This window comes from Carex rostrata, chromosome 15, assembly GCF_964058835.1.
Source record: "Carex rostrata chromosome 15, lpCarRost1.2, whole genome shotgun sequence".
In the NCBI taxonomy this organism is placed as follows: Eukaryota; Viridiplantae; Streptophyta; class Magnoliopsida; order Poales; family Cyperaceae; genus Carex; species Carex rostrata.
The window spans coordinates 5,131,379-5,147,135 of record NC_135932.1 but is presented as its reverse complement, the minus strand read 5'-3'; the positions used below and the strand labels follow the sequence as shown (position 1 = coordinate 5,147,135).

General features: G+C 35.0%; 2 protein-coding genes across 5 annotated transcripts; both read left to right on the top strand.

The window, feature by feature from the left end:
• Window positions 1-1,406: 1,406 nt before the first annotated feature.
• Window positions 1,407-6,487, top strand: LOC144566629 (cytochrome b561 and DOMON domain-containing protein At3g07570-like). Its single transcript, XM_078316671.1, has 4 exons — window positions 1,407-1,725; window positions 2,158-2,560; window positions 3,148-3,440; window positions 6,198-6,487. The coding sequence occupies exons 1-4, from the start codon at window positions 1,552-1,554 to the stop codon at window positions 6,438-6,440; spliced, it is 1,113 nt and encodes a 370-aa protein (XP_078172797.1). The 5' UTR covers window positions 1,407-1,551; the 3' UTR covers window positions 6,441-6,487.
• Window positions 6,488-10,840: 4,353 nt separating this feature from the next.
• Window positions 10,841-15,726, top strand: LOC144565932 (DNA double-strand break repair protein). 4 transcript variants are annotated; one of them, XM_078315774.1, is made up of 8 exons: window positions 10,841-11,016; window positions 11,113-11,159; window positions 11,745-12,086; window positions 12,454-12,531; window positions 12,772-12,805; window positions 13,292-14,777; window positions 14,890-14,971; window positions 15,096-15,726. In XM_078315774.1, exons 3-8 carry the CDS (start codon window positions 11,980-11,982, stop codon window positions 15,130-15,132), a joined length of 1,824 nt encoding a protein of 607 aa, XP_078171900.1. In that variant the 5' UTR covers window positions 10,841-11,016; window positions 11,113-11,159; window positions 11,745-11,979; the 3' UTR covers window positions 15,133-15,726. The 4 variants fall into 4 exon arrangements, with proteins under 4 accessions (XP_078171900.1, XP_078171901.1, XP_078171902.1 ...); XM_078315775.1 differs by having other exon boundaries at window positions 10,877-11,016; window positions 11,962-12,086; XM_078315776.1 differs by lacking the exons at window positions 10,841-11,016; window positions 11,113-11,159 and having other exon boundaries at window positions 11,220-12,086.
• The last annotated feature ends 31 nt before the right edge of the window (window positions 15,727-15,757 follow it).

Here is a 15,757-nt window from a genome sequence, read left to right as displayed (position 1 = left end):
TGAGACTTTAAAAAAAATATTACATTATTTTTTAAAAATTTAGTGCATTTATCTTATGTATTGTAAGAATTAAATTAGTGTTTTTTTTTTATTGAATAACTTGTTACAGAAGTATGTTCTTGCCGCTAAAAAAAGAGAAAAAAAGAAGAAGAAGAAACGTAACAGCTTAGTCCTATGCAAGTAATATCCTGATGCAAGATTGTTACTTTGTTAGTGTTACCTTTTTTATTAGTACACTGTACACGTGATCTTAATTTGTATTCATTTGTATTTTTTTTCTTTTTAAGGTTTCTATTTTTTTTTTTTATTATAGCATTTGTACAGATCTTCTTTTTTCCTTTTTGAGGTATCGATCGAGATGGCCTCATTTTATAACGATAGCGAGTTCATTATGTTATTACACTCTTTTTATGAATTATAAATAATACTAAACTTAAAGTTTGCCTTAAAAGCTCCAAATATATATATATATATATATATATATATATATATATATATATATATATATATATATTAGTGTTAAAGATAATTAGCTGGTTCAGAATATCAGCATATTAAATTCAATATTTTATTTTCGGAGATATAAAACATCTTGTCATCACAAAAATGCTTTACATATATAAATTAAGAATATGAAATACACAAGATACAAATACGAAATAAGGTTAGGGCTGTCAAAAAAGCTCGCGGCTTGTGGCTCGCCTCTAGCTCGCTCGCTAACAGCTCACTCGGTAGTGGACCGAGCTGTTAACGAGCCAGCTCGGCTCAGGCGCTCAGGCCAAAATAAACGAGCTGAGCCAGGAGTCAGCTCGGCTCGTTAAGCTACAGTTAATTTAGGGTTTAGTCCCGTATAATTTTAAGTCCAGTCTCATTTTCAAAGGCGTAATTATGCAAAATTGATGTATTTTCAGTTTGGAAAGAAAGGATATGGCTTTAGTTGCTTGAAGATGTGTCTGCTAGACAATTTCTTAAATGTTTTGAATGGGATTTTTTTTTTTTTTTTTTTGAATTTGTATAATAGCAGTCCAATAAAGCCTAACGAGCCAGCTCGTCAGCTCCCGAGCTAGCTCGGGCTGGCTTGTCACAAGCTGAGCCAAGGGTTTTGGCTCGGATGACCTAGGTCCAGCTCGCTCGGTCCAGGCTCGGGCCAAAATAAACGAGCTGGGCTCCAGCCATTATAAGGTTGGTTGTTGTACTATTACGAGAGCTTGCATATATATATAGATTGTACTAGCATGTAATGTTGTACTATACAGTTGACTTTTGCAGAGAGCATTAGCGCAAAATAGTAACTGATTTTGCAATAACTCTACAATTGATTTCTCTCTTTTCAGTTATTTAACTTAATATATGTTAGATTAATTCTTCATTCTCTTTGTCGGATTAATTTATTGCAATGGCTGAAATCAAAATATTAACACTAATAATTAGTTCCAACAAAATTTGCAATGCTTCCCAAAACCTGATAACCATTTAACCTGTAAAATGCACAATCTCACATAAACGACCCCCTCCCCTCTATCTCTCTCTCTCTCTCTATCTCTCTCTCAAATGAAGGTCTCTCTCTTTTCTCTGCTACTTCTTTCCATATTTGTTTCTTCCCTCTCGACAATCAGATCAACAGATTCCTGTAGCTCCAATGAAGCAGTGTCAAGTCTCATCCCCTTCTACAGCTCCTCTTTCCATTGCATCTCTGCATGGAGCTCTCAAGGCTTCGTTTTAAGGGTCTCTTTCTATCTCTCTCCATTGCCTTTTTTTTGTTACTTCTCTTTCTCTCTCTCTCCCTCTTGTAAATACTGAGCATAGGAGCAGTAATATTCATTACTGATTAATCATTTTTATTGATATATTTGAAGCTTTAATTCATATATCATCATTAGTGGTTTTACAAAATCTAATTGGCAGCTATGGTATCATGCAGATCATCATATCTGAGATGCAAAGACAAATATATATCTGGTTTGAAAATTGTTGGAAGAAAATTTAATCCTGACTAGTAAATTGACTTTTCTACCTTTTTCCTCTTCCTCCAACTTTCTTGGTTTTACCTATGTTTTTTATTGTTTACCTTCATAAACTTGAATACACCATTTCTCATGTAACATTTTGGAGACACTGGCTAAACACCAAAAATTTGTTTCCCTCTCTTTTTGGCAGTACGCAAAAACCGACACAAACAAATGGAGCTACGTGTTGTCTGCCCCTGACACAAATGCATATGTCGGGATCGGTTTCTCAGCCAACGGTGGCATGGAGGAAAGCAGTGCCATGGTGGGGTGGTACGACACCAGCATGGACATGGGCATGATCATGCAGTACTACCTTGGCGACATGGAGTCTAGTGCATGCCCGCCCGATCAAGGCAACTTGACATTGGTGACTAATAGCACCATGATTGTGTTCCATTCGTCCACTATGTACCTCGCATTTGAAGTAATAACCGATCAGCCCACGCCATACTTGATTTATGCTGTCGGGCCTAGCGGTGCTCAACCTACATCAAGTTTTTATTTGCCACAGCACCGTGACCACGGGAAAGCAACCTTTGATGCCAACTCTGGTATAGGTTATAATTTTAAAATTGTTGTTATTATTTTTTCAATATGGGATATATAGTTAACGGATGAATTTTAATTAAAACGCAAGTTCTTGCACAAAATTAAGTTTCTCATTATTTATGCCATTCAGGTGGACAAAATTATCATGAAAAAAAAACATGATTTCATAAATGCAATTGCATGTATTTAAATATGTTCCAGCTTGTAGTTCTTAATCGGTTTTTCAGCTTTTGATAATTTCTTGATATTAGATGCTTATTTTATGTTGCATAACACCGAAATTATATAGGCACACCAAACTACTTGAAATATAACAAAATTAACTCATATGTACCTTTGGCCGCTTATTTGTCTAAATGCATATTATGAAAACTTTTTGTTATTCTGGTTTAATTATTTTAACCTGGAACTAAAATGAATTATCTGATAACTGCTGCGTTTTTCTTTTTCTTTTTTTGTGGACTTGCATGTTGATTTGGGACTCGGTAAATTAAATTCCAAATTTCTAAAAAAAGAAAAGTAATTAAGTAGAAGAATGCATAATTTCTTTTCTTATTTATCGTATGAAAATGAACCAACAAAATTTCAGGTCTCATCAACGGTGCTGGTAGCAGCTCAGGATTCACCAAAGCTAGGAAGCACGCTTTACTGGTTATACTGGGCTGGGGTTTGCTACTGCCAATCGGCGCATTGGTCGCTCGATATCTCAAGAGATATGGTCATGCACACTGGTTTTATTGCCACATTTCAATTCAGATAGTCGGATTCGCGCTGGGTGTTGCCGGGGTTGTTGTCGGGTTCGACTTGAATGATTCCGGATTTGTCCACTATGACACTCACAAGGCCCTCGGCATCGTCATATTGGTTTCCGGTTGCCTTCAGGTCAGCAAACTGTTCTGCTCTAAATTACAAAACGGTCCTTCAAAACGTCACTTATGTCTTTCAACAAGTACCAAGTTTCTTCCATGCATACTCCATTTTGTACTGTTTGGTATACCTGCAATAATTTGAGTCATAAGATAGTGAAAATTCAGAGCCAATGCTGGTGAAATAATTTTTCAATGTGCGTACGGTCTACTTTTTTTTTGACAAAAAAGAGCAGTTGGTTGGTTTCATCTTGCATATATATATCGATATGAACAAAACCTATACATGAATTGTTTTTTTTTTTTTGAAAAAAAGGCATATAGCCCATTTGCATTACGCAAATAGTAAGTTGTAATTATAGACAAGCACAAGTATTCGCAAAAAACTAACTAGAACTAAATAAATGACACAACAAAAACTAAACACTGCTTTTATATAGCAGCAACTCAATGCAAAACTAAACACTGCTTTTATATAGTAGCAACTCACGGCAAAAGATACTACTTATTTAGGATGAACTAATTAGGAGTCGTAAGCAAGATATCACTACAAACCACAAGAAGTGATCGTGTTGTCACCATGAGCCCTCTTTTTCTGATTAGATTGTCTCCCCCTCTGTACCACCAACACAACAACAGAGTAGACACTTTTCGCGAGGGAAAAAGTGCATTTATGACGGTGCCCCCCTCGCGAAAAGTACCGTCACGAAAAGAAAAGGTTGAATAATGACGGTATTCCGTCGTGAAAAATGTCTCATTCTTGTTGTGCAATCACGTCTTCCTCATACTCAATGATTGGAATCGCATCCGCCCATTCACGCAAAGGAATAATCTCCATGGTCTCGGACATCCACTCCTTGACATCATTCTTTATTCCATCTTTGAAGTTCCATGCCCAATATTGAATGAAAGAGCAAATTAGAAAGAGTAAAGATCTATTAGAAGCAACTTGTACTCCATTAAAACAAATATCGTTGCTATGTTTACAAAGCGACCAACACAAGCACTCCCATGAATCTTCCTTCCCTCCCTTTGTTTTTATTTCATCCAATATATATATATATATATATATTTTTTGTATATAATTACATGAGAAGGCATGAGCCTTATATAGATAATGGGATTGGTAGTCAACCATAATATGCCTTTTATTTTCTTCCCTTTCTAGCCTATTCATTTCTATATTTTACATCAAATATAAATAATATAATCAAACAAATATAAAGAATATAAGGAAACAAATATTGCCCCCTGCTGCCTTTTGCCATAATTGTGCACCACCAAATATATTTCCTGTTGCCATATTTGCGCACCACCAAGATATGATCTCCTTCCATATTTCGTCTCTGCCATATTTCGGCTTTTCTTCTTTTGTATATTCTAAATATTACGTGTCATAGTGCTAGTTTTGACACTAAACAACAATTATCTACCCAAATGTCAGTCCAAAAAGAGAAGATTGCTTTCACTACCAGCTTGGTAGCAAACACTCACTTGACCAATTGGTTCTAATTTATGAATTTCCTTCCATAAAGGAGAAAAGCGCATAGAACTTGAAGGGTTGTAATATTTATAACAAACTACTGTTTTCCATAGACTACTACATGATTCTTGCTCAAGTTTCCACCACCATTTTAATAACAAGGCAATATTCATTTGATCAATGTCTACTATGCATGAATTTTGATAGAAAAAAATATGAGCTATATTGTATTTGTTAATATATATAAAAAAATTTGCGGTTAATCAAATAGGAGCATGACTCCTGTTCTTACTAAAAAATATATATATATATATATATAACAAAATTTTAATTAATTAATATATGATGCTGCTACTGTGTTGTTTTTCCAAAATAGTATGATGTTTTTTCTTAGTTTAATTATATGTTCCATTATTGATATTCTATAGTTTTTCTCAACCATATATATAGAGAGAGAGAGAGAGCTGGGCTACGGTACTTTGCTGAGAAGTAAAGCGAGTGTTTTACTTCACGTCTATATCTTCAATTTCAAAATTTAAAACGTTAATCCGAACCGTTCAAATTGATCTCCATATTAAATTGTGCTTGGAGATCAAATTTTACAAGAAATAATATCCTGCACGTCAACTTGATGATTAAGGATTAAGAAATAATCTATTTTTAAGACTATTTGACGCAAATTTGATATCAGTGTTGGTAATTTGGACAACAAACCTGGTTAATATATAATGCCAAGTGAAATTAGTTGCTTTTGCCACATTAGAATAGATATGCTATCTAGTGAAACGAATGAATTTATTCTTATTAAAAATAACCTGAGAACCAATCTTTAGTGTAACTAGTGTGGAGGTCGTTTATTTGAAACTTGATTGAGACAATATTTTTATGGATATTAAAGTTATAGGAGATTAGTCCCGTCTTCATTTTAAAAATCTATAATACAATAACATAAATCACAATGGAGAACACAATTTCGTCATTTGATCATTAGGGACTTGGTCTTAAAGAAACTCTAAATGATTTCCAATTTTTATTTTCTGATTTGGAAATAATACATGGTCCTGTACAACTGTTGAAGAGGTCTGATTAATAAAAAATGTAAAATAGTTTTATTAAAGAAAATGCCAATTAGTTGGCCCCACTTCAAATCCTTCAGGTCAACCAAAAGAACAAACAAATAAAAGATAATATATTTTAATTTGACGAATGAATAGAAACAAACATGAATTAATTGCCAGTACTGATACTCTGAGCCTTAATATTTGTTATGATCTCTTGCATTACTTTCAGGCGATGGCGCTCCTTGCTCACCCGGTTCAAACGAACAAGCTAAGGAAGCACTGGAACCACCTCCACCATAACATCGGCAGATTGATCATCGGCTTTGGAATCAGCAACATTTTCTTAGGCCTCTCGATTTCGCATGAGAAAAGCTCATGGTACATTGCCTATGGTGTTTGCCTAGGAGCCTGGGTCATCGCAGCGCTGTCGCTTGAGATTCGTAATCGGATGAAAAGTTCTGATTCACAGTAGATTTGTTGCTTGGCATGGCATTGTGTGGTTTTTTTTTTTTTTTTTTTATGTGTTCTATTGCATGTAGATAGATTATACTTTCTTGCACAGTTCTGATGTATTCATCTTTTATTTCCAGGTTGATATATTTCTTTTTATTTAACTGCTATATGGGTGGTTTGTTCCTGATGTTTCCAATTTAGAAGAAATAATTAAAACACAATTTTTTGCATCTTAAATGACCAGATTCCGAAAAAAATTGTGCATTGTGGATATTTTTTTAATATATTTTTGTAAGATATCATTTTTGTTTATAATACTTTAAATTGTATAGGTAAAATTGATAAACAGATTTTTATTTCTTGCACGATGAATATTTAAATGCACGCGATGTACTTTATTTTTCAATAGCATACAAATAAATATTTGTATACGAGCTACCAAAAAAATTATTTTTTTCAAATAAAAATGTATTGTTTGAGAAAAACAATGAAGAAGGAGATTCTAACATAAAAGGTTCAAAAAATTATTCAGCTTCCTAAGTCAAATTTCCCGTCTAATATTTCAAACTCATATATAATTTATATTTTTTTAACATCCACACACAGAACTTTTCACATACACTTTCGTTTATTAACTTTCTTTGTCTCTCCTCCACCTCCGCCTCTCCTCTGCCTTTCCTCCTACCCTCTTCGTCCAACAAAAATAATCTATACATGAACTCAATGAAGATATAAAGATTTGATGTATTAAGTATAAAAATTTAGAACGAATACTCTTTAGTGTTGTTAACTAAGATATAAAATTCTGCATTTTGAATTTTTAAAGAATATTAAGACTATATGCTTGTAACCTTATAAAAAGTGGTCTCACTTGAAAATCACTAGTTGGAGAATTTAACCGGAAATTGATTTGAAAGTTGTTATCACGTCTCAAAAAGTTTCCGCTTCCTATGTTTAAGAAAGTTAAAAGAAAAAATGACTTGAATTTTTAATCTGATTTTCAAATGATTAGAATTGATTTTGCTAATTCAGTTAGTTAGCATTACAATTAGCATTAGAATTGGGTTTTTGCTACTTAATGTTTGAACTTGCTGTCCTAGATGGTCAATTGGAGAATTATTGCATGAATATGCGAAGTGATAATGATTTTTCGGATTTAAAGGGCATAGTTGAATTTTCTCAAAAAATGGTGGAAAAGAAGAGGCGCAATGTTTATCCATTAGTTTACAAATTAGTGAAATTAGCATTGATATTGCCAGTGGCTACGGCTAGTGTTGAAAGGATATTTTCGGCGATGAATTATGTGAAAAATCGAGTAAGGAATTCAATGGGAGATCAATTCTTGAATGATTGTTTGGTTACTTACGTTGAAAGTAAGTTATTTGATGAGGTAGATGATGAACGAATTATGCAATGATGACAAAATATGAGTAACCGTAGAGGAACACTCCCTCCATTGACTTGATTTTGTAGTATTAATATATTTGTTATTTTTTGATATGTAAAATAATATTTGTTATAAATTTTTGACTTAGTTGAAATCTTTGATATTCATTTTTTTTATAACTATATTAAATAGTTATGTTTGGCTTCGCCGCTGGATGGGAATATTTTAGTGGTAATTCTTCTGTGACCCCTTCCGGCTTTCGGCTTCCGGCTTTCGGCCATCACGTGCACACAGATGAATCTAGGGGTGCAAACAGGTTGGATATTATCCGATCGTATCCGACTTCGTATTCGAAAATTTAATACGGATATTCGATATCTGAATATCCGTGCGTACACAGATACGGATATGGTTTTGAATTTTAATTATCCGTATTAGTAGATATATATTATATAATTTAATATGTATTTTGAAAAAAAATATGTCATTTACTATTATAAAAAGCAGATATCCGTATCCGTATCCGGTTAATATCCGATCCGTATCCGTATCCGTCTAATATATATCCGATCCGTATCCGTATCCGTATCCGTCTAATATCCGATCCGTATCCGTATCCGGTTAATATCCGATTCGTATCCGTATCCGTCTAATATCCGATCCGTATCCGTATCCGTATCCGTATCCGTATCCGAAAAATAAAAACGGATACGGATATGGTTTTACCACTATCCGATCCGTTTGCACCCCTAGATGAATCGCTCTCTTCAATCTTCATCCTTGCTCCTCTCGACCTAGGCCTGCTAATTGGACAGGATTGTCCACGAACAAATTGGGTTGAACAATTGCTGAACAAAATTTGGACAAGTTGTAAATTGAACGGGTCCAATGTTCAGTTCATGTTCAATTCAAATTTTATTATTGGATCAAATCTGAACAGGATCTGAACAAAGTTTGGTTATGTTCAATTAGTGGCCCATTTGAGAAGCCCATTTGGACAGTTTCGAGCAGCCCTATTGAGTTGGTTTTGAACAGATCGAATTAGCAGCCAGACGCCCAGACCCTCGCGATATCACCTCTAATGGAGACATGGAGTCCGATCTCTCTCTCTTTCTCCCTTCGCCTCTCCGCCGTCGCCTCTCTGCTCAGCCTCTAACGTAGTCGCCGTCGCCTTTCTACTCAGCCTCGCGATATCGCCTCTAACCTAGTTGCGTTGCCTCTCCGCCGTCGTCTGCTCAGCCTCCTTCCTCCTCCTCCGCTGGTCCGTTGCCTATCTCCTCTCTCCAGGTAATTTTCTTCTTTGCTTGATTGGTACCATTATTGGGTTGTTCAGGCTGTGGTGTATTTCCTCTTTGCTTTGGACTGATTAGGTGTATTTCCTCTTTTCTTGATTGGTTTTCATTGGTGAAAATTCCGGGTCAATATTAGTCGAACTGAAAGTGGCACATTTAATCTATCAGCAAGTATGTGATTATCTACTTAATATCTTAATTTGCACATCAAATTCAAAGAATTTTTTTTCCCAATTAATTTTGTATAGTTACACAAAATATAAAATAGATTAATTCATTGTAAAGTTGTCTAGTAAAGAATAATAGATTCTGTAGTTTAATATAATCTTCTGCTCAGAAATTTTTAGAAGTGGATAGCTTTTACAAGCCTGTCCATGTTTCCTCTTAGTTAGTTAATTTTGCTAGAATCTGAAATTGTGTGATTTGGGTCTATAACGTTGTGTGATTTGGTGAGATAAATATTTTCTAAGTTGTCAATTTTGCTAGAATCTGAAATTATAGCAAGACCATTTAGCACAATTAGAAATTTTGGGGCTTAGGAGCTATTAAAAACTAAACTCAGTGGCTATATTTACAAGTCTAGTTAAGCTTTAACACATGTTTTTTAGGGTTTGGATTAGAGCTTTAATACATGAAAATCACAGAAACTATACTATGAACTTCAAGAAAATATTTCTCTACTGTGTTGTCAGTCTTTGGCTTATGGAATTATGCAGAAAGGTCCATGCTATCCTTTTTATTGCCTTTTAGTGAATCTGGACATGACAGTGGGCCTTTTTGTGCATAAAACATAGCTGAAAATCATAGAACTTGCTACTCAACTCATAGCCTTTATTACATTATAATTTATTTTAAATTTTTGTAGGGACCAGATGGTGGGATAAGTTCTTCCAACTCTTGTTATATCAATGGCTTTGATGCAACTAGCTAGGTACATCTCTTTATACAAATGCACAATTGTGTTTGCTGGTTCAAATTGGTAGAACTAATATAGGTTTTTTTATTTATTTATTGCAGCAAAAATTTGTAGTGAAGCTGTCACTTCATCAGGCCACGGTCGGTACTAGCTAGAAGGTATCCAATTAATAAATCCTCTTGACATTTTTTACAAGTTAATACATATAAACTATCACAGATAAGTCTAAGTTGTCCTATAGACTTATAGTACATGAATCTTATGGTACATTTGATTAGTGGATGTATAAAGCTGCTCTTCCAAACAGTTTACAATTATGTGACTGTTTTTTCCTATTGTTTGATCTTTGTATTTTGTAGAATTATGTGACTGTTTTTTCTCTTTCAAAATTGGCTACAATTAATTAGTTCTATTAGTGGATTTTTTTAGTTGCTGATACAAAATTTTAGTTTCACAATTAGTTATAATTCAAAATCGGCTATATTTAGTTGATTCAAAATTATCATGAATTGATGGCTGCATTAAATTAATTGTCCGTGAATGAAGTGGTCCAGTTTGAAAACCAAAAAGTGGAACTGTTCATAAGTTGTCCATAGCAAGGCCCAGTTGGTTGTCCAAAGTTTAGCCCAGTTAATTCAAACCGGCATGATTTGGACAGGGCTCATCTTCGAACATCTTCGAACAGGGCTCAGCTTTGAACAAAACTGAACGTGTTCATTTCGGGCCAATCATGAACAGGGCTTAATATATTCCAATTTCAATCCAAACTGGTCATGAACAGGGCTTTCGTCCATTAGCAGGCCTATCTCGACCCCTGCCGCCGTCCCGGCGCCGCCTCCCCGTTCCCTTTAAGTCGTATTTTTTCGAGGTCGCTCCTCTCCGCCTCCTCTGTCTCTCCCAATCCCCCTCGACCGAGCCAAATTGCTCCCTCCCTCTCTCAATCGGTCTCACTAACTCGCTCACAACCGCGTCTCCGCCTCCTCGCACTCTGTTTCAACAGGTGTGAAACCTGCTTCTTTCTTTTTTAATTTTGAAGAACTTGTGTTTCATTTTTCATGGATTGTTGCAATTGTAGTCATTTTTGCTTAATTTTCAGAAATTGCTAGGATATCAATTTTTACTCAGAGGAAAGTTAGGCCGTAGGTATGTCATCTATCTTCTGTTTTTTCAGTAAATTCTTTTATGTATGCAGAATCTCTCTTATTGTTCGGGCGAAAATTTGCAATTTGGTTGGTTCTTGTTAGTACAGTTTCTCACTGAAAGGAAGGTTTCCTATAATTTGGTTTCCTCAAACTAGCAATTAGGCCTCAACTCTTTTGTCTTTCTTCCAAGCCTAATTAGCTATGAATTATAATATGCACTTCACCTGCTAGTTTTAAATAGATGAACAAAATAAAGAAGAGACCTGAATTGAGTGAAGTCTAAAATAGACATAAATAAGAGAAATAAAAGCAAGAGGTAAAAAACTGCCCAATCAATGAGCTCCAAATAAACATCAATTACAGCGTAACAAAACACGATTGGATAAATATTGTTGAAACCTATACTGTTTTTGGTTGACAGACAACTGATACGTGCTAGTTCTCATTGTATAACTTAGAAGGGATCTATTTTATTTTCATTGATTGCATAAATGGATTAGCTAGACCCAAAGCAAAATCCGAACTGGGCTTAACCACTAAAGAAGTAGGTCTGATGTATTTTTGCTTTTATTAAAATTTAAAACAGAAGGTAAATCAACCCTAGAGGACTGACCGGTTCAAAACTTCAGAACTCGGACTACTGGAACAGTCTAGTTCAATCCATTCTCCCCTCCTTAGTCCACTTTCTTTCTATTCCAAAAGAATTTGCGCAGTTCTGAATTGATACCCCAACTTGAGTTGTTTCTGGATAGAGATTATCTTTGGAGTTATTTTCAGATTATTGCATATCACTGTTGTTTAAGCTTTTTGTCCGAGACTCCATGGATTTGTCGATTCAAGATGACAACCGGGATTTTTTGTTTTATGATGCGAACGAGTTATTCATGATTGTATGTAACAAAGAGAATCTACTCGAGAAGAAACGCAGGTACTTTATCAATTTTCTTTTATTTGGTTCAATTTTCATAATTAATTGAAGCATGGTGTGAAAAAATCCTGGGGTTTTGTGATTCTTAAAATTTTGGAGATATAGATGCAATATGGCAATTCATGAGATTTCTGTTACTTCAAGCAAGTTGTCTTTTCATGGAGAATACAAACTTGTTTATGATATAAGGGTTTAGGGTTTAGTGATGTTTAATGGTGTAAAGGATTTGGAAGGGTGGTTGGTTCAGGCCCAATATTAGAGCAATTTCACATAAGCGTATAATAGTCCTTAACATATATGAATGGATACAGTTGATTCACATTTCATATTGTGGCACATAGGTTAAAACAATTTTTGGTGAATTCAGGTGGTTGCAGTTGCCAGCATATATCTCAAGTGGCTCGAAGCTAGTTCAGCGAAAAAGACCCAAATTCTTGGCTGAAAGGTACGTCTTTTCCTTATTTTATGTTTGGCTTGTGTTTATTACACCATATAATATTCTTAAGATTATATTCGTGCATGGAAAGTTTTACAAAATAGTCTAGTTCAGAAAAGCATGGATAGTGTTTTGTTATTTTCACAAGTTATGTCACACACTCCATTTCATCAAAAGATATTTGTCCAAGTAAGAGAACCTGAAATATGCCAATTATGGTGTTAATTATGTACTCTTTTATCAATCCAGATTTGTTCCAGAATCGTATGTTAGGAAAGATGAGGTATGTTTTCTCTCTTCTAAATCATAATATATGGCTTTGTGCACAATCTTTGGTTATACATCTGATTTGAATTATTACTGGGCTTAATTGTTTGTCTTGGTTAAGATAAATGGGTTTCCATCTATTCATAAACTTGAGTTGACCCCTCTCATACGAAGTATATTGATTACTTTGGTTCATCCATTATACAAACCTAATGGTCCCCATGCACAATCATGCAAACTGATACTAGTAGAAACATATTGTTGCATAAAGATTATTGGTTACTAGTAGTTTATGTTTCATATTATCTTACTATAAAAAAGGTAATATTTACCCCAAGTTAGTTTAAATCATCAAATAAATAGTAAATTTTAGGAACAAGTGATATATATCTGGTCTGGAGTTGAAAATTGGAGTATGGTTCACACGAGTGATATATATCTGGTCTGAGATTTGAAAATTTGTTGCATTTGGTCAACCAAATTTGTTTTTCTTATTTTCTAGATTTCATGTGATATTGTGAGAAATACTGTTGAAGAAAGCTTCAGGTTCTTATGCAATAATCAGTCCCAACACCATGAGGTTGCTAATTATTTTGACCCTGCTAGTGCTCATGCAATGGAGGGTAAAGAGAGAATTCTATCTATCACTAAAGACTTGACCAATACCGCGCTTTACTCAATTGCTTGTATAGTCACTCGCAACAATCTGAACTTCAAGAGAACCAGATCAGAGTTGATAGAAGTTGTCAAAGATCATTTGACAAGTTATCTGTCAGATGCAGGTCGAGAACCTGATGAATACTGCTGGCTGTCAAAAGTATTCAAAAACCCTAACAGCTATTTGCAAAGTAACCTACAAATTGTTACGCCTGTCACAGAGCATCTTCGTGTATCTATTTCTAAAACCTTGAAGCAACTAGATGAGTTAACAATTAGAGAGCTTGATGCAGTTTTTCGAAGGCTTAGTGGGGCAAAGGTAAAACCTTGCTTCCCACCAGTAGTTGAGACTCATTGTAGTATGCAAACCCTTTTGTTGAAAGTTAAAAAATTGTGCCACGGATATTATTCAAGCCTACAAGAAGGCCAAGAAATGCCCAAGGAGTTTGCAAATGGGCTAACAGTTGTGATTTTGTCACTCTATAGTAGATTAGGCCATACCACCATACCGATTTCTGAGTTTTGTCCCTTTCCAAAAGAGGTTCTCTCTACCCAAATGGAGATTCTTCATGCCCTTCGGTCATTGCCTAAGCTGCGGAAAGAAGAAATAGGAACCTTGATACCTCTTATTGACCCAACTGGTATGGTACCAAGGAACTCCTTCAGAAATACCCTTAAAAAGTATATGATTGAGTATTTATTTGTATGTGATGAAATAATTGTCCCAAAAGAGGTATTAAGGGCTGTTGATTTAATCAATAAGAGGCCACAAACAGAACCCCATTTGTTTTCTGAAGAGAACAGAGATAAGGAAGTGGAGGCAGTATTGAATGTCAGTTGTTACCTTAACTCAGTTGCTGCAGATCTACTTCTGGAAAAAGTGAGCGAGGGAAGTGTTAATGTAGAAGTTGCGAGTGAGGTATATGATGAGGGAAAGAAGAATTGGTGTTCTGAAAACAATGATTTTAAGTTTTGCGGAACTGATTATTTCTTTAATTCGGTCAAGGAAGGGTTAGGAAATGATTTGGAGGAGACTTACTCTAATGCTATTTCGGAATCAGTAAATTCTACAAAAGGTCCTAGCTTTAGCACTGATAGTTTTAAAATACCAAGGAAACCATCAGAGATGCAAGATGGCGGTTCTCAAGCTTGTTCGTCGAAAGCTGGCAGCAAAATCGGAATAAATGAAATTTGCGATGAAGCAGCACTTGTTGCACATAAATTGATTGGTCATGTAATAGATGGTTTTCTGAAGTTGGAGAAGACAGAAGCAGATGAGTTGACTCTATCTTATCTCACATGTGGTTTGCCAAATACCACAAACCATAGAGGTACTTGTTGTGGTTGTTGTTGTTGTTGGTAATTTTTTTATGTAATTTGCTTGTGGCATCAGTTTATTTATGTGTCATGTTGTGCTAAAAATTTATTTAATAATGATCCTAGGTGCAAAAGCTAAGTCAAATGTTGAGGAGACTAATATTCTTTTCGATGCTGTAGAGAAGATATTGCCTTCTTTTCCAAAGAGGTGCCTCTCTCTTTCTCATGATAACCTAGGCAGTGGCTGCCCTCTCTCTCTCTCCCTGATGGTAAAAAAAAAACAATCGGAGGGCAACTGAGTTAGTTTATTTTTCATTTTCTTTTTTGTGCAGTTCTCTCGTCAAAGTCAAGAGCCTTATGGAACTTTAGATACCTGTTGGAGGATGTCCAAGGACTTAGCTGGGCAAAAATCATAGTTTAAATGATTTGCATAGCTGAATGCAACGCTGGATTTTGGATTTGGTGTGCTGGCCTCCTGGGAAATGGGAATGATGCTTTCTTTTTTTGCTTATATTTGGGTTTAATGGAGAGGCATCACGAGATTGGCCCTGATTGCAGCAAAAAAAGCATTCGCCACTCTTTAATTTATTATTGTCCTAATACAAACACTAACAAAAGGTGCACTGCATCACCCAAAAAGGCAGTCAAGTGAAATCTAAGATGAGAACATTCTTCTATAGGCTAAAGAAAATCAAAATGATGCAGTACAATTAAGTAGAGTGATATTATCAAAAGTTTATATGCATGTATATGCTCCTATTGATTATTCGGTAGCTACAGAAGCATGTTTTCTGCCTGAAAAAATGTATGGTAATGCCTGCTGTAAGCGATAGTTCCGCTATACTGTTTTGTACATTGTAATGCCAGTCCAGCTACAACTCTGTTTTGTACATTGTATGGCTGGCAGCTAAAATATAAGAAACAACAAAAAAAATGTTTACGTGTTTTTATTTTTTATTGAAATATTTTACAGTATTGATACTGAAAACAAACA

Excerpts from the sequence above, each read along its gene's own strand:
- LOC144566629 (XM_078316671.1), top strand. The coding sequence starts at position 1,552 with ATGAAGGTCTCTCTCTTTTCTCTGCTACTTCTTTCCATATTTGTTTCT. Across the intron at positions 2,561-3,147 it reads AACCTTTGATGCCAACTCTG|GTCTCATCAACGGTGCTGGT; the intron begins GTATAGGTTATA and ends ACAAAATTTCAG. Across the intron at positions 3,441-6,197 it reads TGGTTTCCGGTTGCCTTCAG|GCGATGGCGCTCCTTGCTCA; the intron begins GTCAGCAAACTG and ends CATTACTTTCAG.
- LOC144565932 (XM_078315774.1), top strand. The coding sequence starts at position 11,980 with ATGGATTTGTCGATTCAAGATGACAACCGGGATTTTTTGTTTTATGAT. Across the intron at positions 12,532-12,771 it reads CCCAAATTCTTGGCTGAAAG|ATTTGTTCCAGAATCGTATG; the intron begins GTACGTCTTTTC and ends TTATCAATCCAG. Across the intron at positions 14,778-14,889 it reads AAATACCACAAACCATAGAG|GTGCAAAAGCTAAGTCAAAT; the intron begins GTACTTGTTGTG and ends TAATGATCCTAG.